At 42.9% G+C, this 27,784-nt stretch overlaps 1 protein-coding gene across 1 annotated transcript in view; it reads left to right on the top strand.

Moving 5' to 3' along the window:
- LOC115465792 (ADP-dependent glucokinase-like) overlaps positions 1 to 14,077 on the top strand; it is a 65,762-nt gene extending 51,685 nt beyond the window's left edge. The window contains exons 4-6 of the mRNA XM_030196520.1: positions 1,975 to 2,071; positions 2,389 to 2,525; positions 12,299 to 14,077. Coding sequence (XP_030052380.1) covers positions 1,975 to 2,071; positions 2,389 to 2,525; positions 12,299 to 12,966 — 902 coding nt within the window. The 3' untranslated portion in view covers positions 12,967 to 14,077. The remainder of the gene's footprint in view (positions 1 to 1,974; positions 2,072 to 2,388; positions 2,526 to 12,298) is intronic.
- The last annotated feature ends 13,707 nt before the right edge of the window (positions 14,078 to 27,784 follow it).

Genomic DNA, 27,784 nt, shown 5'->3' with positions numbered 1-27,784 from the left:
TGCAAATGTATTCCTAAGTACCAGAAGGAACAGTGTGCCTATGTCTCTGATTTAGTAAAATTTAATTTAAAAAAAACCCCCAAAATCCCTGAACTCCCAAAAATGTTCCATGTGTTCAGGGAGAGATCTATGAGGCTCACTGATATAGACTAACAAATCATCCACAAAGGCTACTATGCTAAATCCATGGGACCCTACCGTACTGTAACTCCTACAATGTCCCTGATAAAGGATCTAGCATTAAAACAAATTGTAGGGGGGGGGGGGGGGGGGGGGAGGAACAAAGGACAGCGGACAGCCTTGCCTTATTCCTCTGTAAATAGTAAAGTCATCAGATAAAAATCCATTGGAATTGCCCTGATGAAGAAATCACTTATTATTTATTTCTCCAGCACCCCATACATAAATCCCCAGGCCATTCTATCAAAAACTTTCTTGGCATTGGAACTGATGATCACAGAAGGTTGTTTCTTATATTTAAGTGATTCCAGTATCCTATGAACATATTTCATTGCATGTCTAGTATGCACAACACCCTTCTGCAGTTTTGCAGAAACCATGGGGAGAATTTGAGCCAAATGGTTCACAAAAACCTTTGCCAAAAGCTTGGCCTCATAATTCAGCAATAAAATGATCCTATAATATTACGGGAGCGTAGGATCCTTCCTGGGCTTCAGAATCATTATAATTTGGGCCAATTGTAATGTTTCCAGTAGGATTTCCAGTAATAATAATAGTTTTAAACATTAGCCATTATAGATGGGACAATATTCTCTCAATTTTTTTTATAGACTTCTGACAGATAGCCATCTGGGTCAAGAGTCTTATTTAGCAGGCTCTGCTGAATTACCCAGTCTACTTACTCCTCTGTGATAGGCCCATTAAATTTATCTCTGTCAGCATCATCTAGTCTGAGATGTCCCCATCTAGCACCTCCTCTTGTGGATTAGAGTATAAGGAGGCAAAAAAATCCCGGAAAATCTTAGCTGTTGCATGATCTTCCATTTCAGCTCATCCCATGTTTTGGCTAACCTGGCTAACATTTATGTGTATTGCCGTCGAGGCGCTTCACAGTTGACTGCTCGCCGAAATACAGCCGTGTCGTCATTTTATTACTAATAAAGTTTTTTTAAATTTCCTCTTCAAATCGTCCTTACTTTTTGTGTTCATTATATATTGCAGGCCATGTTGCATAGCTGTAGTTGTATTTATGTTGTCTTGTGGTTTGTTTGGTGTGAGTGAAAAATGTTTCCAGATAGTGATGGTAATGTTTTGGATTTTAACTGTTATTAATTAAAATATTTTTACAAGTGTTGTTTAATGTCACTTTTTTCTGATCCACTGATGCAAGCCCTTTGTCTACTGGCTTGCAGGTCTTTTTGTATCGCCTCTGATATATGCAAATGACCACTCGGAAAAATCAGATACAATACTTAGCTTTATAGTATACTGGAATAGCACTTCAGACTGTTACAACTAGCCACAATCAGGTAAGGCACAAGTATGACAGCAGGCTCCCAGCCCCTCTCTGCACATCTTCAGAAAGCTGGTCAGGCAGATTAGATATTGTATCAGCGAAGTGCACCAAAAAGAACAAAGACAGTAAAGCTTATACCCTTATTGCTTTGGGCAGTGATGGCAAACAGCCAATAGAAAAACATATAATCATGAAAGAAAACATGCCTGCACCAGCCTTGCTGAGATGTATGGGTTTTCTCCTAGCTCTGTAAACAGACAGTCACTTAATGTAATACTAATTTCACTAAGCTGTACAGCCTGAACTTTCATATGTGTGGTTATATTTGTTGTGGCTTACCTCATCTACCTTGTGTAGTCCAGTACTATAAAGGTGAAATATAAATAAAAAAATTATTTTTCAAAAATCAAATATAGTTAATACAATCTTTACTGCTGAAAAGAATAAGTGGAACAAAATAACCAAATTTGCATACTGATCCTTCCTTTTCTGTTTAGTGGCTGGGAAGCCAGTAGATGATGCTGATATTCATCTTATTCTGGAATATCCAACTGGTGCCAAATGGGGACATTATACTGCAGGGCGAGCCAACAGGTCAGTACTGATGGTTTTCCAGGCTAATTACATCAAACAGGATATTCTGTTACCATGGATATGCCCTGTAGATTCTTAGAGTAACCAGTAACAGTGCTGTGGAGGGTTCTCTTAAGTCTCTTCTTGTTCCCACATAGGTTCAAAGAGATATCGACAAATAAGCTGTCCAGTACCAGCCAAAAGTATAAATTACCACTTGTAGAAGGCAGACAAAAGGCAACTCAGTTGAATCTCAGTTTTTCCTCCCATGTACTCTGATTATACTTGGGGCACCCCAAAGATCACTGAAAAAAACAAAACTTCTGTTCTTGTTGCAGGTATATCGTGCACAGTGATAATCACAACCCTATGATAGATTCCCTGGAGGATTTTGCATCACAGCTGCATAGTTTTAAGCCAGCTCTCTTAGTTGTTGGTGGCCTTCAGATGATGGACAGCTTTCCATTTCAAGCAGGTGAGGGTCTGTCATGGGAACTGATCTGTATTTTATGAACATTCTTCAATTAAATAAAATGTGAGAAATTTATTTATATAGTAGTCCTATGCCAATAGCACATTCTAGCCTTAGTGCTGCTTCAGGCTTTGACATAGTTAAAATCACATCTGGGCATTCGCTATCATATTGTCTTCTTCAAAACGTGATTTATTTCTTAAGACATGAGCACCATTTTGGGACTCCTTAACTCCAGTAGCACGGAGCCAGGTTTTTGAACGCATAGACAAGTAGTAGCATTGAAACTTAGCTGAGTGGGGTGGGATGGGATTGGGATCGTTATATGAAGAAGTTTGGCACCATGTCTTCTAAGTTGTTGTTTTTCAAATGTTACTGTATAATACTTTTATTATTCTTAAAAAAAAAAAAATGCACACACACATCAGGGTTTGCCAGGTCTGACTGTGGCTCTAACCAGGATATGTAAAAGTGGAACTCCCTCAGAGAGGATCAAGTGTTAAAGGACCAACTGATTCCTTATGTTAATGTAGCTTAACAAAGCACCATGACAGCTTCAGACTACCTGTAACTTCTTATGGAAGTTGGGATTGTTACCAGGCAATTTAGAAAAAAATGTCTTTAACTGCTCTAACCATTATCTCAATTGAGGTTCTTTTCTGTATGAAAAAGCTGTGCTACTTTTGTCACTGAGGTGCTATAGTCCATTCTTGGAGACCACATGAGTCTGTTTCTTTCTTGACAGTCTAGCAACTGTTTTTTTTCCATTGTCTCTGATATACAAGAGGATGCTTTTTTGTGCCTATATACTATTAGTGAGTTCAGATAGATTTTAATATACTGCAAGTTTGCCCTTTTCTATATACAAGCTTATAGTGAGAGATTAAAGTGTACTAGCCATATTGTTTGTGTTTTCCCTTGTTCATATTTGGTGTGCTGTGGTGTTGAATTTGTGACCAGGAACAATCATGATCATAATAGATAAAACTAAGAGTTATTGACAAATTATTTTTTGGAAGAGGTGGGAGCACCAGTTTCTCATGGTCTCTGATCTTGAGCATGCTGTTCTTCAGCTCTCAACACTGCTCATTCAATGACTTGGAAACCTTGCTCCTCTCGTGGTATCACCATGGCAGCAGCTTAGCCAGACAGCCAGGTTTGGGTGGGCCTGAGCCAAAAAGTAGGTGGGCACAAAATTTTCTCTCTGCCCTTGCCCTTTCCTCTCCCCCCTCTCCACCCCTCCCCTGGCAACTCCCAAATCAAAATATAAATACTTTAGCTCAAGAGGATCCTCAAGCTTTGTCAGCTGAAAACTTCTTCTGAAGATGGCCCTTTTACTAAACTTGGCAGGCAGCAGCAGCAACTCCTTAAGCCACCAATGCTGGCAACCCATTCATGCTTAGTTGTCAGTGGCTCAAAGATGCTGCCGCCATCTGCCAAACTTAGTAGAAGGAAGGGAGTTTTGGCTGTCTTGGAATGGTCATCCCGTGGTCAAATTGGATTGAATTGTCTACCACTGAAGAGAGTTCCAAAAGTCGGTGGACACTTGGATGAGATTTTCTAGATTCCCCGCAGCTTGATACCACTGAGAAGCTAGGGTCCATTGAGCAGATCTCATATGCAGATGTGCCATGGTCGTAACATGAACTGTGGAGGCCATGTTCTCCAAGAGTCTCAACATCTGCCGAGTTGTGACTTGTTGAGACCCTCAAACCGTGGACACCAGGGACAGAAGGCTATCTACCCATGCCTCGGGGAGATAGGCCCGGACTGTTCTCGTGTCCAGCAGTGCTTCAGTGAGCTCCAGTTTTTCAACAGGCGTGAGATGGGACTTGAGTGTAATTTATTACAAACCCTAGTAGTTCCAGCACCTGAATAGTCATCCGCATGGACTCCCGAGCACCGTCCTCTGAGGTGCTCTTTACCAGCCAATCGTCAAGATAAGGGAACTCGTGCACTCCCAGTCTGCGTAGCAACGCTGCAACTACTGCTAGGCATTTCGTTAATACCCTGGGAGCTGACGCTAGACCAAATGGCAGTGGAGGCAGTGCATGCAAATCTCTCATGAATATTCATTGTGGGTATCCTGAAAATCTGACTGGCTGGGTGGGGTGCCTCCAGGACCGGGTTTGGGAACCACTGGTTAAAGGGGTTATTCCCACAAACTCAGAGTGAAATGGAAAGTGCTGGAATAAATGAGGCTTCAAGTATGTGCTTCGGACATCTTACTGTCCACCTTCCCGTTGTTAACAGATGTTATAGTTCTTTAATGCCCCTCTACATTTTTATCCCTTCAGGATGGTGATACTCTGTGGCAGCAGACCATGCCTTGCAGAGGGTGAGCCTCATGAAAGCATATGTTGTAAAGATGTGTGCTATAAAAAGTGCAATGATAGCTAAGGGCATGCTATAATAGTACATTTATGTGCATGGTGTGCTGTGCCATGAATCCCACTGGGTGGACAACATGCAGGCTTGTGTGCTGGTTTCACTTGTAAATCTCTCTGAACTCCTCGAACAAACCACTAACGGTATGAGTTTGTGTTTTGGTTTGTTTTTAATCCAAGCTTAATTCTAAACAATTATCTAGAAATTGCAGTTCATTATCCTTAGCCAATATACATCTCCTCGGGCAAATGAGAGCTTAAATTATCGAGGTCTACATTCTGAAAGGAAACCAAACAAATGCTGAGCTGGTGTAAAGATGCAGCAGTAAGAGAAGAATATAAAAAAGAACTGCACTGAATTCTAGCACTTTTTTTTTTTTTTAACATTGGGACCAATTTATTGTTCAGTTGTTTTGCATGCACACTGTGCCTATCCTTAAGTGTAGTGGTTTTACTCAAGATTTATCTGCACTGAAGTCTGTGCTATGCTTTAGCACAGCAATTTGCTCCAGATTTTCCCGTGCATTGGCCCCTCTGGCAGATGCATGCAGTAAGAAAACAGTAAAGGCACAGCTTGGCCAACTATTCTCAGCATGTCGTCTTGCTTCTTTTGTGAAAGTGTTTTCAAAAAGCTGACCTGGAGAGGTGATTCTGCCCCTGAGTTGGGGAAATTCTACAGGGTCTGGATCTAAATGTATGTTTCCTTGCATTTCATGGGTAATTTTTGTCATAAATCTTCAAGTGAGATTTAATTATTTGAAAGCTCTTCAGCCAAAATTTTATTTAATTAAGGCCAAATGAGGCAGAATGTAATTCCATACATTGCTGCCTGTGGGGTAGAGAATGTGGGTATTAAAATGGGATAGAGATGAAGAAAACGGGCAAGGGACATGGATGTGGTCATAGATACAAAGACAAATTGAGAGGGTTTTGAAGGAGGAAGCGAGCAGTATTTTAAGGGATGGGGAAAGATGAATATGGAGGAAAAGAGGTTCTGGGATGAAGTTAGCTATGTCCTCCCTTTCCACAGCTGTGTATTCCTGCCCTTGTGCTTTGTCTTCTGCTGTTTTATTTCTGTTGCCTTCCTTCTTGTTATCTCAGATTTTTTCCCTTTTCCCAAGTGCCTTCAGAATGATTGAGCTGTTATGGGGCCAGATGCATTAAACTTAACGAGCCCTTAACGAGCAAGTAGTAAACCCTGGCATGCACTAAACACTTTTTTCCGATGATGGTAGCAGCTAACGAAAACGGAATAGAGATGAGCAAATTGTGTAGAAACCCTATTGTAATGAGATGCACTAACCTTTTCCGATTGCCTTAACGCTGGAAAATGCTGGAAAATCTAAGGAGAGGTCTGTACCTCTTGTTGGGGCTGCGCGGAATTGGAAAAATTATTAAAATGTAAAAAAAAAAAATTGGGGGGCTAAAACGGCCAAGTGCTCGTCATGGATGGCCATTATGGCCTTTCTACACCCGAAAAAACACCCAAGTGCTCGTCACTTTATTGATAAATGTTCAATAAAGACTTCATACAACTTAAAAAAGTGGAAAAAAAATCCAAGTACTCGTCCTTTTTTTTTTTTTTTTTTAACAAAACTATTAGTGGGATTTGAACCCACCACCTCTGGATTACAAGACTGCTGCTCTAACCACTCGGCCACAACTGTACTTACTGATGTCCCTCCTTTACTTCCAGGTCTCTCAGCTGAGTGAAGCACGGCCAAAAAGGACGTTTTTATTATTGGGGAGGGGGGAGGCTGCCCAAAATGGATGTTTTTTTTTTTTTTTTTTTTTTTGAAAGACGCTTTATTAAAAAAAATCAAACAGGCTCCGATGCTGCAGGCTCTTTTTTGGACATCATTCAACCCCGGAATAATAAAAACGTCCTTTTTGGCCGTGCTTCACTCAGCTGAGAGACCTGGGAGTCTCTGAGCCAATCGCAGCGCGTTTAGCTGAGCTAGTTCCCAGCCTTCCTGTAATGGAGCTGGAAGAAATAGAATCGCAGAAAAACTGCTGGGTCAAAACAAGATGCCAGCTGAAAACACTCAAATAATCATGGCTCCTGGTCTGCAATTCTACAGTTGTGAATGCAGAATTGCTGAGGATGAATTAGCAGCACATTCTGCCTTGCCCTCCCATCTCAGACCTATGAGGATAGTGACAGTACTGCACCTCAGGCTGTCTTTATACGGATTTATAGCCCATCACTTTCAATAAAACAGACCTTACAGAGCACTTTACATAAGAACAATCATAATAAAATACATTTTAAAACCTCCCACCCCAAAATAAACAGAAAAGCATTAAGCATTCCCCATCACAGCACCATAACACTTCTCAAATAATTAAATCTTCAACTGCTTTCTAAAGCACACTTAATCAAATATATTTTTCAAATCCACAGGAAGGTTATTCCACAATAAAGGAACTGCACTCCTCACTAATTTAAATTTCTTCGCTGAGAGAGATCCAGATAAGTATCCTGAGATCTGAGAGTTTGCTTAATGGGACGCTGTAGAGCTGCATGGTTCAAAATGCATGTCAAGATCCTTTCCTAATACTAATCACTAAAATCTCTCTTCCCTCCAAAGAGAACTAAATAAATGTGCCAGACACACAGATGTCAGGAAACTTTATTTTTTTTTATAAAGTACAAATTAGCTTTATTCAGTATGCAAATGGATACATAATTGCTGTAGAATTTTCAGCTCTTGCCACAGGAAATTGGGTGCTGTGGCTTTGGAGGTACACAGTGTCTAGAAGTATTTGCGGTTGAATTCAGTCTATTTTTATTTGTAATGGAGCTAGTCAGAGAATAGAGAACAGGAAGGAAGCTCTTGCAGTGCCCTGTGTGACACTGCAAAGTAGATTTGTTTTCTAATTTTTTGTGCCTTCACGGAGATATAACCAGTCTATATTCAGAACCCGTTAATGATCTGTTGTGGCTTTTGACCTTTTTTAATGCGACTATGAACTATGTTCAGTGAGTGCCATGTTTGCTTTTTAAAAGACATTGTTATCAGACCGGTACTCACTTTCCAGTCTGCTTTGCCCCTCTCGTTTCATGGCTGTAGCATTTTTAGTCATGTTAGCTAGGGTTGGCCCAAAGGTGTCTGACACCTTAAGTGAACCTTCAACCATGTGTCTCTACCAAGGGGATGGATTAAGGCTGCCAGCTGGATCCAGATTCACAGGACAGGGTTGACTTGGTCCTGGGTTTACCTTGTTGCATTCAGGGACTTGTAGTTCTGATTTCCCCATTACATTCCCTAAGAAAATCAAACTACAACTCCCAGCATGCACTGGGAAAACCAGGACTGGATCAACCCTGTCCTGTGAATCTGGATCCAGTTGGCAGCCTTATTCTTCATGCTCTGGCACCTCTCCTTCCCTTCCCTATCTCCTCTCTTCCACAGCAAAGGTGTCCAGTATATCCAAGCTTCCTCCCTACCCTTACCACCACTGAGGTGTCCAGCATCTCTGCTTCTCTGGAAAGCCCAGTAGACTAACTTCCCTTCCCTGTTACATCCAGGATAGCACCAAGGCCACAAAAGAAACTTCATTGTGTCTGGCATAGCCCTACAAAACAGGAAGTTCAAAGGAGACAGGACCTGGCAGGCCTTGACTACATGCAGATGCCGAAGACCCTACACTGGCTGCAAGCGGTCTCTGTAGAGAAGCTGACAGCTGTCTCGGTGCCATTCTAAGTGGACACCTAGTCCATCTAGTGGTCCAGCCAGCCTTGATTTTGTTTCTAGTACTGTTGCTGCTGTTCTTCAGTTTGACTAAATGCAGTGCTTTTTTTGTGCCGGTACGCAACGGTACGGCGTACCGGCACCTTTTTCTCCTCCTCCCCTCCCCTCCCATTATTTCCAGCAATTCTCTGCCTCTCTCCTGCCCTCCCATCGACGTGCAGCGATTTTTCCGTCCCTCCCCTGCCCTCACCTCTCCCATATCCAGCGATTCTTCGTCCCCCAGCGTCCTCCTTCACTGCCTGCCAGCCAGCCAGCGTCGGAGTTAGAAGCGAACGGTGCAGGTAGCGATTGGCTGGCAGCGTCGTAGCTTCCCTCTGCAAGTCCCGCCTATGCGTAAACAGGAAGTTGTAGGCGGGACTTGCAGAGGGAAGCTACACGCTGCCAGCCAATCGCTGCCTGCACCGTTCGCTTCTAACTCCGACGCTGGCTGGCTGGCTGGCAGGCAGTGAAGGAGGACGCTGGGGGACGAAGAATCGCTGGATATGGGAGAGGTGAGGGCAGGGGAGGGACGGAAAAATCGCTGCACGTCGATGGGAGGGCAGGAGAGAGGCAGAGAATTGCTGGAAATAATGGGAGGGAAGGGCAGGGGAGAGAGAATTGCTGGACATGGGATGAGAGGGAAGGGCAAGGGAGAGAGAATTGCTGGACATGGGAAGGGCAGGGGAGAGAGAATTGCTGGACATGGGAAGGGCAAGGGAGAGAGAATTGCTGGACATGGGATGAGAGGGAAGGGCAGGGGAGAGAGAATTGCTGGACATGGGATGGGAGGGAAGGGCAGGGGAGAGAGAATTGCTGGACATGGGATGAGAGGGAAGGGCAAGGGAGAGAGAATTTCTGGACATGGGATGGGAGGGAAGGGCAGGGGAGAGAGAATTGCTGGACATGGGATGAGAGGGAAGGGCAAGGGAGAGAGAATTTCTGGACATGGGATGGGAGGGAAGGGCAGGGGAGAGAGAATTGCTGGACATGGGATGGGATGGGAGGGAAGGGCAAGGGAGAGAGAATTGCTGGACATGTGAAGGGCAGGGGAGAGAGAATTGCTGCACATGGGAGGGAAGGGCAGGGGAGAGAGAATTGATGGGATGGGAGGGAAGGGCAAGAGAGAGAGAATTGCTGGACATGGGATGGGAGGGAAGGGCATGGGAGAGAGAATTGCTGGACATGGGAAGAGCAGGGGAGAGAGAATTGCTGGACATGGGATGGGAGGGAAGGGCAAGGGAGAGAAAATTGCTGGACATGGGAGGGAAGGGCAGGGGAGAGAGAATTGCTGGACATGGGAAAGGCAGGGAAGAGAGAATTGCTGGACATGGGAGGGAAGGGCAAGGGAGAGAGAATTGCTGGACATGGGATGGGAGGGAAGGGCAGGGGAGAGAGAATTGCTGGACATGGGATGGGAGGGCAGGGAAGAGAGAATTGCTGGACATGGAGGGGAGAGAGGAGAATCGCTGGATGGGGAGGGGAGGACAGGGAAGAGAGAATTGCTGGACATGGAGGGGAGAGAGGAGAATCGCTGGACAGGGAGGGGAGGACAGGGAAGAGAGAATTGCTAGACATGGATGAGAGGGGAGAGAGGAGAAATGCTAGAAATGGATGGAGAGGAGAGCAGGAGATAGAGGAGAATTGCTGGACATGGATGGATGGAGGAGTTGGCTAGGAGAGAGGAGAAATGCTGACTTGGATGGAGGAGAGGGGAGAGAGAATTATTGCTTGATATGGATACAGAGGAGGGAAGAGAGATGAGAAATGCTGGACATGGATAGAGGGGAGGAGAGAGGAGAAGTGCTGGACATGAATGGAGGGGAGGAAAGAAAAAAGAAGATGCACATGGATGGAGATGAGGGAAAGGGAAGAGGAGAAAAACTGCACATGGATGGAGAAAATAGGCAAAAGCTGGATCCATGTTATACCTCCTCCAGTCAATTCCATGTAGGAGGACCCAGCTTTTACTTATGGATGCAGGGCAACAAAAGAAGAAGAAAGGAAGAAAGTAAAGAAATAAATGGAAAGGAAGCCCTGGAAATGGAGTTAAGAGAACAGATAGCAGCAGAATCAGAGACTGGGACCAATATGGATAGAAAAACAAAGTCACCAGACAACAAAGGTAGAAAAAATCATTTTATTTTCATTTTAGTGTTTGGAATTTGTCTTATTTTGCACTGGGTATACTGGAGCTGTAACAGCTTACAGAAATTATTTATAATGAAAAGAAATCACATTATTTTTTTCTCCTATACTAGTTTAATATTTTCAATGATGTCTGTTTATATGCGCTCTGGCTGGTATAAGGGGTGTGACTAATGTGGGTGTGGCTATAATAGGGGCGGTGCCATGTGTGGTGACCCCGCCCACAATGAGTACCGGCACCTTTTTTTCTACAAAAAAAGCACTGACTAAATGGCAGCATTGGCATGTTCGATTTTGAGCAGAGAATGTTTGGTGAATGAGGAATATTATTGGAGGTGATACTTGCTGTTCACCTTGAGCACAAACCATTGAATCCTACCCTTTCTTGAATATACTTAAGAAGTTGCTAGTATAATAGTGATGCTTTTTCCTGATTTGTTTTTAAAATTTTCTGTGCACCTAAAAGTATGGAAGCAAGATGAATAACAGTTTCATGTAACAGGCACAGCAGCAACCCAGTTGGTTTACAAGGCTATTATTTTACATTTACAGTCATTCTTACATGGTAAGCTTTTATTGAGTGTATTGAATGTGCTGACAGTTAATGCCATGGATAGTCGGTGTCTAGTGGGAGTAATAAAGTTGGTAATTGCCTAGTTTTTTATTACAGCAAGCTGTGAAAATTATTGTTGCTTATTAAGTTTCATAGTAGACCTGATATTGGTTTAGTAAGATGCCTTGCATTTTGAGCATGGTGTCCAGATGTATAACAGTAATATTTAACCTCAGAGTCCAGCATCTTATATTCTTTCCTCCACTCCTCCCACCCCTTTATTCGTACTCCCATTTTTGCACATTACTTCCCAAACGACATACAGGTTTTGTTGTGTAGAACAATCGCCTTCCACTGGAGAATTTGTGGTTCTGGTGGCAGCAACTGTATTCTTTCTCAGGCTTGAGGGTATAACTGGTGCAGTGTACCCAGGCCCACTTGGCCTGCAATACTGATTCTCTACACCACATCACAGAACATAGCACTGTGTCCTGGGTTATACTACTACTACTACTTATCATTTAGAATGTGACCATGGCCTGACATTCTGGCCACTAATGAATGTGCAACTTAGTGACTGATAATGTCTGGAAATACCTTTTTCCTGTTGGCTTGTTATTACTTAATTCACCCAAAGCAGACATTGGTATGCATATGGTGCTTTATGTGCAAATAAATAACCCTCAATATTTTATTTATTTGCTGCATTTGTATCCCACATTTTCCCAATATGGTCCAGATTAAGCTTGAAATTCTATTCAGTCCCACGCAAAAGCTTACCATTATGTAGTACAGAATTATAGTAGACAGATTAGTCCTGGAGAAAAATGGGTTCTTTGAGAGCTATAATACCTTTGTATTAGGACAGCAATAAGTTATCCCAGGATAATGTCAAACATGAATTTCTAAGGTCCTTTCCTTTTTAATGATTGCTTTTATGATTGTGTTGTTTTCAAGGTCAGCGTGAAGCAAGACTTAAAGCACTCCAGAATCTGATGATGTCCATTAGCACAAGCACAGGGACGCACTTTGAGATGGCATCTTTTGTAGAGGAGAGCCTGATGAAAGACCTCCTTCATTACATCGTCCCCTACTCCGACTCTTTGGGCATGAATGAACAAGAGCTACCGAACCTGCTGAGTTTGTTCAAGGGAGGCAACATAACTGTCCTTTCAGACCCATATCCTAGGGTGGCCTCTATTCTTGATCAAATGAGAGAGCTCTACCACCTGATCAACTCCCAGGAATTGAAAGATGGACAGCGGAGGCTCACCCGACTCCACATCCACACCTTGGCCTTTCAGGCCATCATAGTCACCAAGGGCTCCATGTGGAAGAACACCATGTCAGCCACAGCCAAGGCTTCTCTGACAGCAAATCGGCATGTCTGCGGCTCCACACAGATTGATATCAGCAAAGCCAAGCTCATTATGGATGATTCCTTCTCCATCAGCCGTGAACTGGGCAGCCAGAGGATCCCTTTCAAAGAGAACAGCCCAGTATCCTGCTGGGAGGAGAGTGACTATGAGATTTGTATTGCTCCAGTGTTAGTGTGTACTGAAGTCTTCCAGACTGCTGGTGGAGGAGACAATATATCTGCTGCAGGCCTGGTGCTGCAGATTTAACAGCAAAGCAAGTTAAGAAAAAAAATTTTTGAGGGTTTTTTTTCCAAATGAACATAGGCTTATTTTTATGACTTAAGCCAAAAAATGTAATATTTTAAATAAGATTCATGGGGAAGAAGCAATAATTCACTTTCTGTTTTCTGAGCCGTGTGTTTCTTCACAATGAAAGTCGTGAATACCATGTGGCTTTTGTTATCTTCAGTGTTGATGCGTAATTTTTTTTTTTTTTAACCTTTTTTTAAAGCTGTGAGTCCAAGAATAAAAATTGGAGAAAGGGTGATGTTTTCTGCTTTGGCAGGTGTGAAGGTCCATTTTGCATAGAAGATAGAGGTAGCAACTGAACATTCAGATCAGGTCAATGACAATTCCCACAGTATTTTATAAAAGGTTCTTCCAAATGTGGAGCCAATGTAAAATACTTATAAGGAAGCCAGTAAATATATGTGAATTTGCTGGCACAATTATTTTGGGAACCTTATGTGAGCAGGAAAAGGCACAAAACAGCTGCAGCAAATCACAAGTCCAAAAAACAGCAACACAAACCAACCATGGGTTGTAGATGTTTACATCCTTATTGGAAAATCAATTCTGATAGCAATGTGAATTAATGGCCTACCATTTAGATGTTACAGTTGATGCCCAACATGTTTGTCTGCATCAGGGGCACAGTTAAATACTGTTGCCAAGACAGTATCATACCTTTTAAGAGAGAGCACTCAGCACTTCAAAGTTTGCTTATACTGAGCTCCCAGAGCTCAGGCTGAATGGCTTAAAAAAAAAACACTTGGTGGCTGAATGGCTTAAAAAAAAAAAAACACTTGGTGGCCGAACTGCTTAAAAGAAAAAACACTTGGTGGCTGAACTGCTTCCAGAAAACACAGGTTTGCAAACCGATCTCACACATCATGTGGCTATTCTGAAATCTTGACTGGTTATGGGGGCCCCAGGCAAGTTTGGGGAGCCCTAAATAGGGGTGATGTTATGCAAGTGGTTCTCAGCCTAGTCCTTGGTACACCCCTAACCAGTTGGGTTTTGTGTTTTAGAAAATGGAGTTCAGAGCCCCTGTTTTTGATAGCTGCTGCTAAAGGATATTATCTCTTATTTAAAAAAAACAAACAACTTTGTCCTACCTTCTGCAGTAGCCAACATCATATTCTGAATGTTTATTGTGGAGAATGGTGGGGGGGGGGGGGGGGGTTGGCCCAGCTGTTTCCTCATTTACCTTTGAGCTTCCAGTTAACATATAGAAATGTCCAACTGGGAGAGAGAATAGCGTTTCCTTTCTTTGTAATTTTCTCTCATTTTAGTACTCAGGAGCTACCTTATTTATCCCATTGATATCTGATGTCAGTGGAAGGGCTGCTTTTAATTCCTAACTTGTCACCTGCTTGTAACCTTTATCTTGTCTTCCTCTCTTCAATAGTCCCCTTTCCCTGTGTGTCCTATCTGTCCTACCCTTATCCCTTGTTTGTCCTGTCTGTTCTGATTTAGATTGTAAGCTCTTTTGAGCAGGGATTGTCTTTTCTTCATATTCAGTTGTGAAGCGCTGTGTACGACTGGTACCGCTGTAGAAATGATTTGTAATAGTAGTAAGGGCTACTTGTATATTGGATGCTGTGCTCCAAACAAGCCTAATAATGTTGTCTGATTAGCCAGCCAGCCAGCCTGCCTATCTGTAAGGATAGTAGCTTTGTAGATAACTTTCATCTCCTCTTTGGAAAACTTGATCAGGTTCCTCCTGTGTACATGGTGAAGGTCATGAGTCTTGAATAAGTTTCCATTGGAAAGAGGACAATGGGGAGCACAGCTTTCTCCTTTCTAAATCCCTACATCGCAGAGGGTTTAATAGTGTCCTTTGAGAAAAGATTTTGGTGTGTAAGGCTTTGAAATTTGCCACTGTAAGTAGGGAAAAGTAATCATTTAGGTCTTGGTGAACCCTAACAGAACTATTTCCATCCCTTATTTGAAATAGTTTTCATTCAGTACATTTCCTGTTTTTCTTTGGGTAGGACACAGCCATGAGTCCTCTTATAGAAGGTGGTTTGGTATACAAATGACTGCCTTTGTGAATCAGTTGTCAAGCCAAGTCCTATATCTGTTTCCATCCTATTCTCCAACAACTGGGATGTAACTGGTCACTACCAAAGAGGATCAAATTTTAGACAAGAGACTGCAAGACATACAACTCCAGATAAAAAAAGAAGTACTTGACAATACTGCATTTTTAAAAAAATATATCATTGTTTATTCCGCTTAGAACAATCTCTGCATATTGGGGGGGGGGGGGGGGGGGGGGTAATTTTTATAAAGCTTTTTCTGTGTGTAAAGCCTATTTTATATACAGGAAAAGGGTTTTATAAAATTGTGACTGCATATGTGCATTAAAATATCCACACTGAGTGCGCCTACTTGTACGATATTCATACAGTAGCACTCTTAGGGCTGTAGGCAGAGCAGAAGTGGAGTTGTAGTATGCATGTATTTTATAAAATAGGCATATACATGTGCAAATTTATATCTTTTGGCATCAGGTATAAATGTATGCATCGCCATTTGGGGGGGGGGGAGGGAGGGAGAAGTTGACATAATGATGATGTGTTGCGCTGTTTGTTGGATTTCTTTTGGATGTTTATGACCCCCATTAGGTATAAAATATTAATTATTTGCAGAGTCCTTCACATACACAAAAGCTTATGTAATAAAAACTGATGTGGTGGCTCAAAGTTTCTGTCCTATATTCAGTCTTGTGTTTCCTTAAAGACCAATAAAATTCCACTTATCTTTTTGTGTGATGTGCTATGGCATTACTTGTGTGATCAGGGCATTGGTATAGGCTGATGGGCTATAGTACATTTCAAAGAACACAAGCACTCATCCATCATTTAAAATTTCATAACCCATTTTAGCTAAACAGCCCCTTTATATTCACTGTAAAATACTACCCCTGTTTAAAATCTTCAGAATTAGCTAATTTGGAAAGTCCCTTTTAGAGATCATATCAGACTGGTTGAGTTTATCTTCAGATTTATGTAACCACTGAGCCCAGAGCGAAGCCTTATGTTGAATGATCTTTGGTGTCTTTGTAAGATTGAGACCTACAAAACCAAACATTCTCTGTGGGTTGTATTACAAATGAGAATATTGCTGCATGATGTAGAGTGAGAATAAAAATTGCTGTATACAAGATCTTTTATGATGCTCTTTCACTTCTATTAAAACTTAGTGGCTGCCTTAGTCTGATGTTATGCAAGGTCCTTTTATTATTGCAGTCAGTTCTTCTCTTGGGCAGTCTATAAAATAATAAGACCTTTAAAGGATGCTTATTTACAGTAACATAGTAGATGAAGCCAGATAAAGTCCTGCACGGTCCATTCAGTCTGCTCAATAAGATAAACTAATAGGTTTTGATTCAGTATAACATATATATTCTGATCTTAATCTGTCCTTGCCATTTTCAGGGCACTTTCAGGTAGACTGCTGCCTGGCACTGGACATACTCAACTACTGGAGTTGCCATCAAAGCCCACCCCAAGCCCATCTAGATCTGTCTAGCCATAATTGTGTAAGCGCCACTAAGTTTTTGTTTTAATTCCATTCTCTTTCCATATAGGAATCCTTTGTGTTTCTCATTCATTGTTGAATTCTGTTACGGTTCTGTAATCACCACCTCTGGGAGGGTATTCCAGGCATCCACCACCTCTTCATAAAAATGTACTTCCTGACATTACTCCTAAGACTACATCCCTGCAACCTCAATTCATATCTTCTAGTTCTACTGCTTCCCCTCTTCTGGAAAAGATTTGTTTGCATATTAATACTGTTCAGATATTTAAATATCTGTATCATCACTGCTATCCCTCCTTTCCTCTAGGCTATACACATTTAGATCCTCAAATCTCTTTTGGTCCAAACCCCATATCGTTTTTCAGTTTTCTGTGAACCTCTTTGTATCTTTAGCAAGATGCAGCCTCCAAAACTGAACACAATATTCCAAGTGGGACCTCACCAATGATTTTTATGGGGGTATCAACATCTTTTTCTTATGCTTATATCTTTTTTATGCAGCCTAGCATCCATATGGCTACAGCCATGGCCACCATCTTATCTCACAGTGTTTCACCACCTTGAGATCCTCAGATGCTATCACCCCAAAGTCCCTCTACTGAGTTGTGCTTATCAGTCTCTCACCTCCAACCTGGTGGGTCTCCTTTGGATGTCTGCATCCAAAGTGCATCACTTTGCACTTCTTCGCATTAAATTGCAACTGCTAGTCCTTAGACCTTTTTTCTAATTTTTGTAGATCTCTTCTCATGTTTTCTACTCCCTCTGGGGAATCCACTCTGTACTCTTCATGTCATCTGCAAAAAGGCAAACTTTTCCTCAAAACCCTTTGGCAATGTCACTCGCAAATATTTATTTATTTAACATATGTATACCCCACATTTTCCCACTAGTTGCAGGCTCAATGTGGCTTACACAATAACATGGGTAGGCTATAGTTCAATATAATATCATTAAACAATGTCGCAGTAAAAAAATAATAAACGTAACGTCTAAAACAACAAAGATAATGGAAAAACATTAAGAGTCCATAAATTTTGCTGAACAAGTAAGAAATAAACTAAGTAATGGCTGGATGGTACGCCTTCTTGAACAGGGTGGTCTTCAACAATTTCCTGAAGATTAGGTGATTCTGAGTTGATTTTAAGAGTTTAGGCACTGCATTCCATAGCTGAGTTCCTATGAAGGAGAAACTTGATGCATAGGTAGATTGGTATTTGAGGCCATTGCAATCTGGATAATGTAACATCAAATAGGATCGGGAAAGACTGGAACTATTTCTTGGTGATAGATCTATTAGGTTTAGCATGTATCCTGGAACATCACCATAAATGATCCTGTGAATCAAGGTGCAAATCTTAAAGGCAATACGTTCCTTGATGGGAAGCCAATGTAATGTTTCTCGAAGGGGCTTGGCAGATTCGAATTTAGATTTTCCAAATATCAGTCTCACTGCTGTATTCTATGCGGTCTGGAATATCTATATATATAAAACTCACCCTCAGCGTTCTATTGTCTGACGTCACTGAAGCCAAGGTTCGTAAGTTCGAAGCTCTGAAGCCATGAAAATCACAGTCTCGGGGCCCCGCCCTCGCATCAAACGTTATGACGTTGAGGGCGGAGCAATGCATTCACATCGACAGCGGCCAGGGCGGCGCAATGGCGTCACTGATGACGAAGGTGCGTTGGGTGGGGGGGCCAGAGTCACACATCGACGGTGGCCATGGCGGTGCAATGGCATCACTAACAATGAAGGTGTGTTGGGTGGGGGGGGGGGGGCCAGAGGAAAGCCTTGCTAGCGCCCGTTTCATTGGCTCCAGAAATGGGCCTTTTTTTTTTTTACTAGTATTAAATAAAATTGGCCCTAGCACCACTCCCTAAGGCACCCCACTATTTACCTTCCTTTCCTCTGAGCAGGTCAGTCAACCAGTTTCCAGTTCAGTTTACCACTTGAGTCCTAACTTCATACTGCTCATCTTACTCTGAGCCTTCGGTGAGGAACTGTATCAAAGACTTTGCTGAAATTCAAGTAGATTACATCTAGTGCATGTCCTTTATCCAGGTCTCTGGTCACCCAGTCAAAGAAATCGGTCAGATTCATTTGGCAGGATTTTCTCTTGGTAAAACCATCCTGCCATGGATCTTGCAGCCAGTTAGATTCTAGGAAGTCCACTGTCCTCTTTAGCAGAATTTCCATTAGTTTTCCAACCAGGGAGGTTTACTGGACTGTAGTTTCCCACTTCTTCCCTATCCCTACTATTGTGAAGCAGTTTCTAAGGATCTATTATTTGAAAATCATTTTTATTACGTGTGTTAACAGGAAAACCCAACAGAACAAGTACAACTGAGTGGGATGATTCCAAGAAAATCATATAACAGGTGATATAGAAAATGCTAAGTGTGTGCTTTTTTTTTTGTTATTTGGTCCCCCAATGATAGTACCTCCCCCCCCCCCCATGTTCCCCTGAGAGCTGGCCAAGAACAGAGAAAAAAAATGTCAACAATTCAAAATCCTGCTTCTTGCATGATGAGTCACGGTAGAGCCAGAAGTTTCCCATATGGCTTAAAACTTAAGGCTCTCTGGTGTGTCTGAGCTCTGCACCTGTCTTAGCTCCATAGTGCTCTCCATGATTGCTTCAAGAGGGCTTTCTTGGACAACCAGGAAGAAATGATCATTTTCAGTATCATCAAGGTCACCCAGTCACCATGGAGGTATTTCAGGAGTAACAACCAAAAAGAAGACTTGGCTGTAGAAGGACCAACAGGGACCAGATTTTGATGATAAAGGCCAGAACCCATTGCCAGAGAGATTGTACAGATGAGCCCTGCCATAGCATGTAACAAAAAAAAAAAAAATATGACCCAGGGAAGCATTTAACTGACCACACTTAAAGCGAGCAGATTTTCTTTAAATAAGCATGCTTGGGAGAGTAATAGAGTCTGAGGTTGATTTTATATTATAATTCCCAATAAGGAACATGGTCTGTAAGGCCCTAAACTGCATTAAGTCCTGACAGTGGGCTGCCCTCCAGAATGAGAGAGTCCAAGTACTCGACCCAAGATCTTTCTAAATGAGTGAAGTGGAGGTGATGGAATGTCAACGGTACCTTATGCTGGGAGTCTCATCCTTGTCGCTCATGAGATGAACCTTATGTAAAGTAGTCCAGTAATGTAGAAGTTGCAGGTAGGAAAAGGTTGCTGTACTAGGCAAGTAAATCTCTTCATGCAGAGAATCAAACCCTTTGAGTGTGCCATCGTCCTGTAGAACCTGGTGCAGGAAGTGTATGCCCTTTGAAGCCCCAAATTGCAAATAGCTTAGAGTTGATGCCCAGTGGAAATGCTTTGTCACAAAGGTAGTAATGGTGTTGTAGGGTCTGTTTGAGGGAATCGACAAAGTGCCACACCACCCATAATGGTCTATAATGGACATATATTTTAGGGATCTCAGGCAAAGCTGTTGGAGGTGTATGTAGGTAATAGCTGAGATGAACCAGTCTCAAAATCTCAGGCTCCAAGGCTAAAACCAGACCCAATTGTTTATATGTCTCATACCACAGCTGATAAGTAATGTAAGCTTAGTAGCTCCATTCCCCCCCCCCCCCTCACGGCAACACGGTCATCTGGAGTGAGACCTGAGGGTGATGCCCCCTCCAGAGATAATTTTGCAGTAATTTAACAGCTTTTCTTCTACCCTGGACCTGGAATTCTCCAGTAAAGGGTTAATGTTGAGAGAATAGAATTGGGACAAGTCTACAGGAAGAGGAATCCTCACATATTTGATACTAGCTGCTGCCCACTGCAAAGGGAACGCTGACAACTGGACCAAAGCAAGGGCCAGTAGACCACAAGATGTATCAAGATTACGTTGAAAGTCTGAGAGAAAACGGGGGTCTGTGAGGATAAGGAGTAGGTCATCAGCAAAGGCCAAAGTCTTTAGTGTGTGAGTTCCCACCTCCAGGCCATGTACCTCTGCCTACCCCCTGAGGGTGTAAAGTGAAGGTTCTACGGAAAGTACAAAAAGCAGGGAGGATAGGAGATACCCCTGTCGAGTGCCCCTGGCTATTGGAAAACCTTGTGACTGAACTCCATTAGTATGAAGAGAGGCCGTGGGATACGCATAAAGTGCCTTGAGTGCACTCAAAAGCCACCCATTAAGCCCAACATGATTCAAGGTATGGAACAGAAAGGACCACGCCACACAATCAAAGACCTTAGCGCCATCTAAGCTAATCAAGAGTTCTGGAGTATTAGTATGCTGACAGTGTGCTAATGCTAGCAGCGCGTTGCAGACATTATCAACTGACTGATGCCCAGCTACAAGGCCTGTTTGATCCCCCTCTACCATAGAGGGTAAGTGCTCGGAAAGGTGAGGCTAACAACTTCACATCCATATTAAGGAGGAATATGAATCTGTAGGAACCTGGATTGTCACCAGGCTTACCCGGCTAGAGGAGAACATATCAAGGCCACATTGGCAGAGTGGGTGACTATCAGAGTCACCACCTGATAGTATTCCAGACCACCAATCCCACCCCCAGCATTTTAAAAAATTCATTAGAGAACTCATCCGTGCCCGGGGACATCCTATTCTTTAACTGTGATATTGAAGTTTGAAGCTCTTTGGCCTGTAAGGGGCAGTTCAAATGTTAGACTGTCACCTCTGACTGGCAGGGCATGCCCGATTTGACTAAAATAATCCTCTACCTGTTCTGGTAAGAATTCAGTCTCTGCACTAGAGCGGTCCTCAAAATGGTTAACAAAGATCTGAACTATCTCCTCAATCTGAGAAGCCCTAGTCCCATCCCCCCTCCCAATAGTGAACACTGGTTATCTTCTCTGCCAAGTTTTATGTAAATAATCTAACCGTTTGCCCGATTTATTGCCAAATCTATGATAGCAGTATTTATAGGTCACCATCCCCTTCTAAATTTTAGCGTGTATTAGGAATTAAGGGCCGCCTGGGTGGCCAAGTAATGTTCCTTGTTAGCTGCCTTGGGGGTTCTTGCATCTTCCCTGCATGCCATATATAGGGTCCCTTCTAAGGTAATGATACTAGAATTAAGATTTTTATTACGGGCACAAATGTAGAGCACCCCGAAGGACCGCTTTTGCAGATTCCCAGAACAAAATTGGAGTATCCTTATGTTGTGCATTGTTGTTACAATAATCCTATTGGGCCCACAAAAAATTCTTAAACTCCAAATCATGCGCCAGGTAGGAGGGGAAGCACCAAGATCCTAGCTTGCTGAAAATAAGGGCTGCATCCAAAGTAAGCATGACTGGCGCATGATCAGAGATCACTATGGCCCAATCCCTTCATCCACCACCCAAGAAAAGCAAGGTGTCGATAACAATGCATGTTCAATTCGGTAAAAGAAGCCATGCACTCTATATATATGCATATAATCCTTTGCATCAGGGTTAATAAGCACCAAGGATCCACCAGGTCCAGAGTCCAACAGAATGCAGTGCAGACATCCCTCTTCCCTTCTCCTCCAAAGGTGTTAGTGGTGGAGCAGACTTGTCCATGAGCGGGTCAAACTACCAACTTAAAATCACCAGCTACTATTAAGCGGCCTATATACGGGGTGCAGAGGTGTGAGAGATGAGCAAATAATAACATAGTAACTGATGGCAGATAAAGACCTGTACGGTCCATCCAGTCTGCCGAACAAGAGAAACTCATTTTACACGGTGTGTGATACTTTATATGTATACCTGAGTTTGAGTCGTCCTTGCTGTTCTCAGGGCACAGATCGTAAAAGTCTGCCCAGCACTGTTCTTCTACTAAAAGTTCTGAAGGTAACATCGAAGCTCCTTAAAATTTACATTCCAGACCATCCATATCTATTCAGTCATGATCAGGGCATAGACCTTAGTAGTCTGCCCAGCAATATCAATTTAATTAAAACGGCGGTCACTATCTCTCTAAAGTTCTGTGGCTCCACCATGACGTCCCCCTTTAAGATGAGCTAAGAGTTTTGTTTCTTGTAAATATACCACATCTGCCTTCAAGTGGTTCAAAGTAGACAATATCTTAGAATACTTTACCAGGGAAGAAATCCCTCCTACCTTCCAGGGCATTTTCTTCACTCCCTGTGGCATTATATTGATTCAATAATTGATTCATAAAGCACAAAGAATAGGAGTACTATATGGTTCTCTGGAGCCCAGCCTCCTCCGAGACCCTGTAAAGTTCCTTGGCAGTCCATCCCCTTAGTCCTCATTGTCAAACAAGAATAACCAAAATCAGAATATAACATCCCACAATACCCATAAAACCAGCCAGCCCCTTCTCCCTCTCCTCTACCCCCTCAACAGTCCCAACACAGTCTCCAATGTCTAGAAACAAACCCAATCCCAACAGACTACATATAAACTTCCAGTTGGTATGCGCCCTTCTTGCACACAAACATTACTACCCCAAACATATGCCGCAGACAAAAAAAAAAAAAAAAATTCCAAAGCAACAATGACAACCCCCCCCCCCCCACCCCAGGAAGTGAGCATAAAAATGTTCTTTCATATAGTCCAAAGCAGATGACCTTATGGGTCCTGTGGTCAAAACGTTATCCAAAAATCTAACACAAGGTTCCCAAAGGAGAAAAAAACCACTCCCAACAGATTCCTCTTGTTATATGTGGGGAGAAAGGTTTTCTATAAATTGAGGGGCCTCCTCTATTGTGTTCAAGTACAGAACTTTGCCCTTATGGCGAACCCATAATTTGGCTAGGAACAACAGTGAGAAAAGATTTTCCTATTGTGAAGTTCTGAGCATACAGGTACCTTGGCTTTGCACTGCTGTGCCACCAGGGGTGAACATTAAAGAGCAAAATCTTATGGCCACTGTAATCCAGTGGCCTGTGATGACTATATGCCGGCATTAGATGCTCCTTGTCAGCCAAATTCAAGATTTTAGCAATCACTGGCCTGACTCTTAGATGTTGTGCATGTGCTAATCCCAGGCGATGAGCCACAAGGCCCTCCAGGCCAAGATGTTCCAAGAGCCCTTTCTCAAAATGGACACCAGATCTCCATCCCTAACTCCCTTAAGTAGGCTAATCAGGCGAGCATTGTTCTGCTGGCTCCTGTTTTCTTGGTGTAATTACTACTACTACTACTATTTAGCATTTCTATAGCGCTACAAGGCGTACGCAGCGCTGCACAAACATAGAAGAAAGACAGTCCCTGCTCAAAGAGCTTATAATCTAATAGACAAAAAATAAATAAAGTAAGCAAATCAAATCAATTAATGTGAATGGGAAGGAAGAGAGGAGGGTAGGTGGAGGCGAGTGGTTACAAGTGGTTACGAGTCAAAAGCAATGTTAAAGAGGTGGGCTTTCAGTCTAGATTTAAAGGTGGCCAAGGATGGGGCAAGACGTAGGGGCTCAGGAAGTTTATTCCAGGCGTAGGGTGCAGCAAGACAGAAGGCGCGAAGTCTGGAGTTGGCAGTAGTGGAGAAGGGAACAGATAAGAAGGATTTATCCATGGAGCGGAGTGCACGGGAAGGGGTGTAGGGAAGGACGAGTGTGGAGAGATACTGGGGAGCAGCAGAGTGAGTACATTTATAGGTTAGTAGAAGAAGTTTGAACAGGATGCGAAAACGGATAGGGAGCCAGTGAAGGGTCTTGAGGAGAGGGGTAGTATGAGTAAAGCGACCCTGGCGGAAGAGAAGAAGGGGCAGCAGAGTTTTGAACCGACTGGAGAGGGGAGAGGTGACTAAGTGGGAGGCCAGCAAGAAGCAGATTGCAGTAGTCTAAACGAGAGGCGACAAGGGTGTGGATGAAGGTTTTGGTAGAGTGCTCGGAAAGAAAGGGGCGGATTTTACGGATGTTGTAAAGAAAGAAAGAAACGACAGATCTTGGCAATCTGCTGGATATGAGCAGAGAAGGAGAGAGAAGAGTCAAAGATGACCCCAAGGTTTCGAGCTGAGGAGACAGGGAGAATGAGAGAGCCATCAACAGAAATAGAAAACGGGGGGAGTGGGGAGGTGGGTTTGGGGGGGGGGGGGGAAATGAGAAGCTCGGTTTTGGTCATATTTAATTTCAGGTGGCGTTGAGACATCCAGACAGCAATGTCAGACAAGCACGCTGAAACTTTGGTTTGGATGCAAGGTGAGATATCAGGGGTAGAAATGTAGATTTGGGAGTCATCAGCATAGAGATGGTAGGAAAAGCCATGGGATGAGATTAATGAACCAAGGGAAGAAGTGTAGATAGAAAAGAGGAGGGGGCCAAGAACAGAACCCTGAGGTACGCCAACAGGCAGAGGGATAGAAGTAGAAGAGGATCCACAAGAGTGAACACTAAAGGTGCGGAGGGAGAGGTAGGAAGAGAACCAGGAAAGGACAGAGCCCTGGAATCCAAGTGAAGACAGGGTATCGAGAAGTATGCTGTGATCGACAGTGTCAAAAGCAGCGGAAAGATCAAGAAGAATGAGGATGGAATTGGTTCAGGAGCCAGGTATTATCCACCCACAGCCTCTCTATATGGTTCTCCAGCCTCCCCGTAAGGTCCTCCTGTGCTGAGACACGAGACTGTACTTTGTCCAATTGCCGGATATGTGCATCAAATTGCACCTGAATCTTCTCAATACTAGCTTGCATCATGTTAAGTTTTTCTTCTAAAGATGTTGAGAATTGCTGCATGAAATCTCAGGCAAATTCACCATCAGCACCACCATGGGACCATCCTCTCCGTGTGCCATCCTAGGAGACGCCGAATGTTTTATCATGCAGTTGTTTGGGGGGGGGGGGGGGGGTAGCAGCATCCCCAGCCCCAAGCTAGCAGATTCCAACAATGTCGGGAGGAAATTGTTGTACAAATGAGTGCCAACAAAAGTGCTCAGGGCTGGGTTATCGCTCACAAATTGATTGGGCTCCTGCCACACGTGTCCGCTCAGCGCCACTGCATATCGGAAGTCCTCCAAGGATCTAGATAAATAAATCCTTAAGAGGTCCTGCCAGAATGTCTCTTGAGTTCCCTCAATATTCATGGATGTATTCCATCTGGCCCTATGGCTTTGTTTACTTTCATTTTTTTAAGTTGTACATAAAAGTCTTCTGTTAATGCTGCCACATCTACTCCATGTCTAGCCAGCTATGGTCCTTCTCTAGGATTATAGAACAAAACCATTTGTATGTGTCCACTTTCTCCTCATCACACCCCACCTAATGGGAGTAATCAACTTTGTCTTACAATTCCATTTCTGGCTTTTAGCCTTCCTTCCACCAACATATCTGAAAAAGTCTTGTCACCTCTCTCAAATTTTTTTAACCACTTTGCTTCTGCCTGTGCTTTTGCTAACTATATTTGCTTCTTTGAGTTTTACCCCGGTAATCTGTTTGGTGCTCCTCCTTAGCTTGATACTGTGTCCTTTTGCCTGTTCCCTCCATCAGCGCAGATGCAGGGAGCAGCTTATTGGTAGTTGGAATTGCACCTTAGAGCGAATGGTATGATTTATTTTATTTTTGGATTTCATTTACACCTTTCTCAGTAGTAGCTTACAGTGAGTTATATTAAGGTACGATAGGTATTTTCCTGTCCTTACAAGGCTTACAATCTGTTCGTATGGGGTTAATGGAAGGTAAATGTCACTGGGATTTTAACCTGGTTCTCAGCCTGCTGTTCTGGATATTTATGTTGTTACTGCACTGATAACAAGGTGTCCAGTAGACAATGGGTATATGTTTTAGCTTGTGTTGCAGTCTTTTACTATGCAGTACAGAAGGAACCCCTGTCATCATAAGGCAAGTTTTACTTGGAACTTCATAAATATATACTACCAAAAGATCAAAATAGTGGCATGCCTCATGCAAAGAGATTATTAAGAGAATGGTTTATTAAGAGGCTGGTGGCCCAAAATTTTGCCCTGTGCATCCCCTCTCAACTTTGCTCATTTTTAGCTGGGTGCTGGATTCATATTTAAATTAAGAAAAAACAAAAGCTACCCCTCCTCAGGCAAGTGTTGCTTAGTACTTATAAAGCAATCTTGTTTCACCTACTAGCCGAGAGAGCATCATATAACAATTCTATCATATGGTACAGCCATATTTTCTCAGGCACATTCAAATTAGGTATCCTGTTGACACCACCACCCTAACTATACAGACTTGTTGGTTTGAGTCAGGATTGGTGTTGGGGCCAATTCAGTTCAATATATTTGTGAGCAACATTGCCTAAGGTTTAGAAGGTAAGGTCTTCCTTTTTGCGGACGATACCAAGATTTGTAACAGAGCAGACACTCCAGAGGGAATGGAAAACATGAAAAAGGATCTGCAGAAGTTCAATGCTAATAAGTGCAAAGTAATGCATTTAGGGAGTAGAAATCCAAGAGAGACATATGTACTAGGCAGTGAGAGGCTAATATCTACAGATAGGGAGAGGGATCTTGGGGTGATAGTAGCTGTGGAGCTGGAGATGATGAAACAGTAGTGTGACAGGGTGTTGGCCATAGCCAAAAGGATGCTAGGCTGTATAGAGAGAGGTATAACCATCAGAAGAAAGGAGGTGTTGATGCCCCTTTACAAATTATTGTTGAGGCCCTACCTGGAGTATTGTGTTCAGTTTTGGAGGCCGTATCTTGCTAAAGATGTAAGAAGACTTGAAGCGGTCCAGAGGAAGGTGACAACAATGATATGGGGCTTGCGCCAACGGACATATGAGAAGAGACTGGAAGACCTGAATATGTATACCCTAGAGGAGAGGAGGGACAGGGGAGATATGATACAGATGCTTAACTACTTGAAAGATATTAATATAGAAAATATTTTCCAGAGAAGGGAAAGTGGTAAAACTAGAGGACATGAATTGAGGTTGCAGGGTGTTAGACTTAGGAATAATGTCAGAAAATTATTTTTCACGGAGAGGGTACTGGATGCCTGGAATGACCTCCTGAGGGAGGTGGTGAAAAAAAAACAGTGGTGGAATTCAAAAAGGTATGGGATGAACACAGAGGATCTCTAATTAGAAAATGAATGATATGAAAAACAAAACTTAAAGGGTTGCATGTGTTTGCAGATCAAGTGGTGCTTAGATGGCAACTCTGGCTGCATCAACTAAGGCTGGTGCTGGACTGGCTTGTGCAAAGTGATGCTTGTAGGAAAGAGGAACCCAAACTATAGCTACATCATGCAAGGTTCCATGTTAGGAGTCACCGACTGAGAAAGGGATCTCGGCATCGTTGTTGATGATATATTGAAACCCTCTGCCCAGTGTGCTGTGGCGGCTAAGAAAGCAAATAGAATGCTAGGTATTAT

Source organism: Microcaecilia unicolor, chromosome 3 (assembly GCF_901765095.1).
Source record: "Microcaecilia unicolor chromosome 3, aMicUni1.1, whole genome shotgun sequence".
In the NCBI taxonomy this organism is placed as follows: Eukaryota; Metazoa; Chordata; class Amphibia; order Gymnophiona; family Siphonopidae; genus Microcaecilia; species Microcaecilia unicolor.
This window is presented reverse-complemented; position numbering and strand designations above follow the sequence as displayed.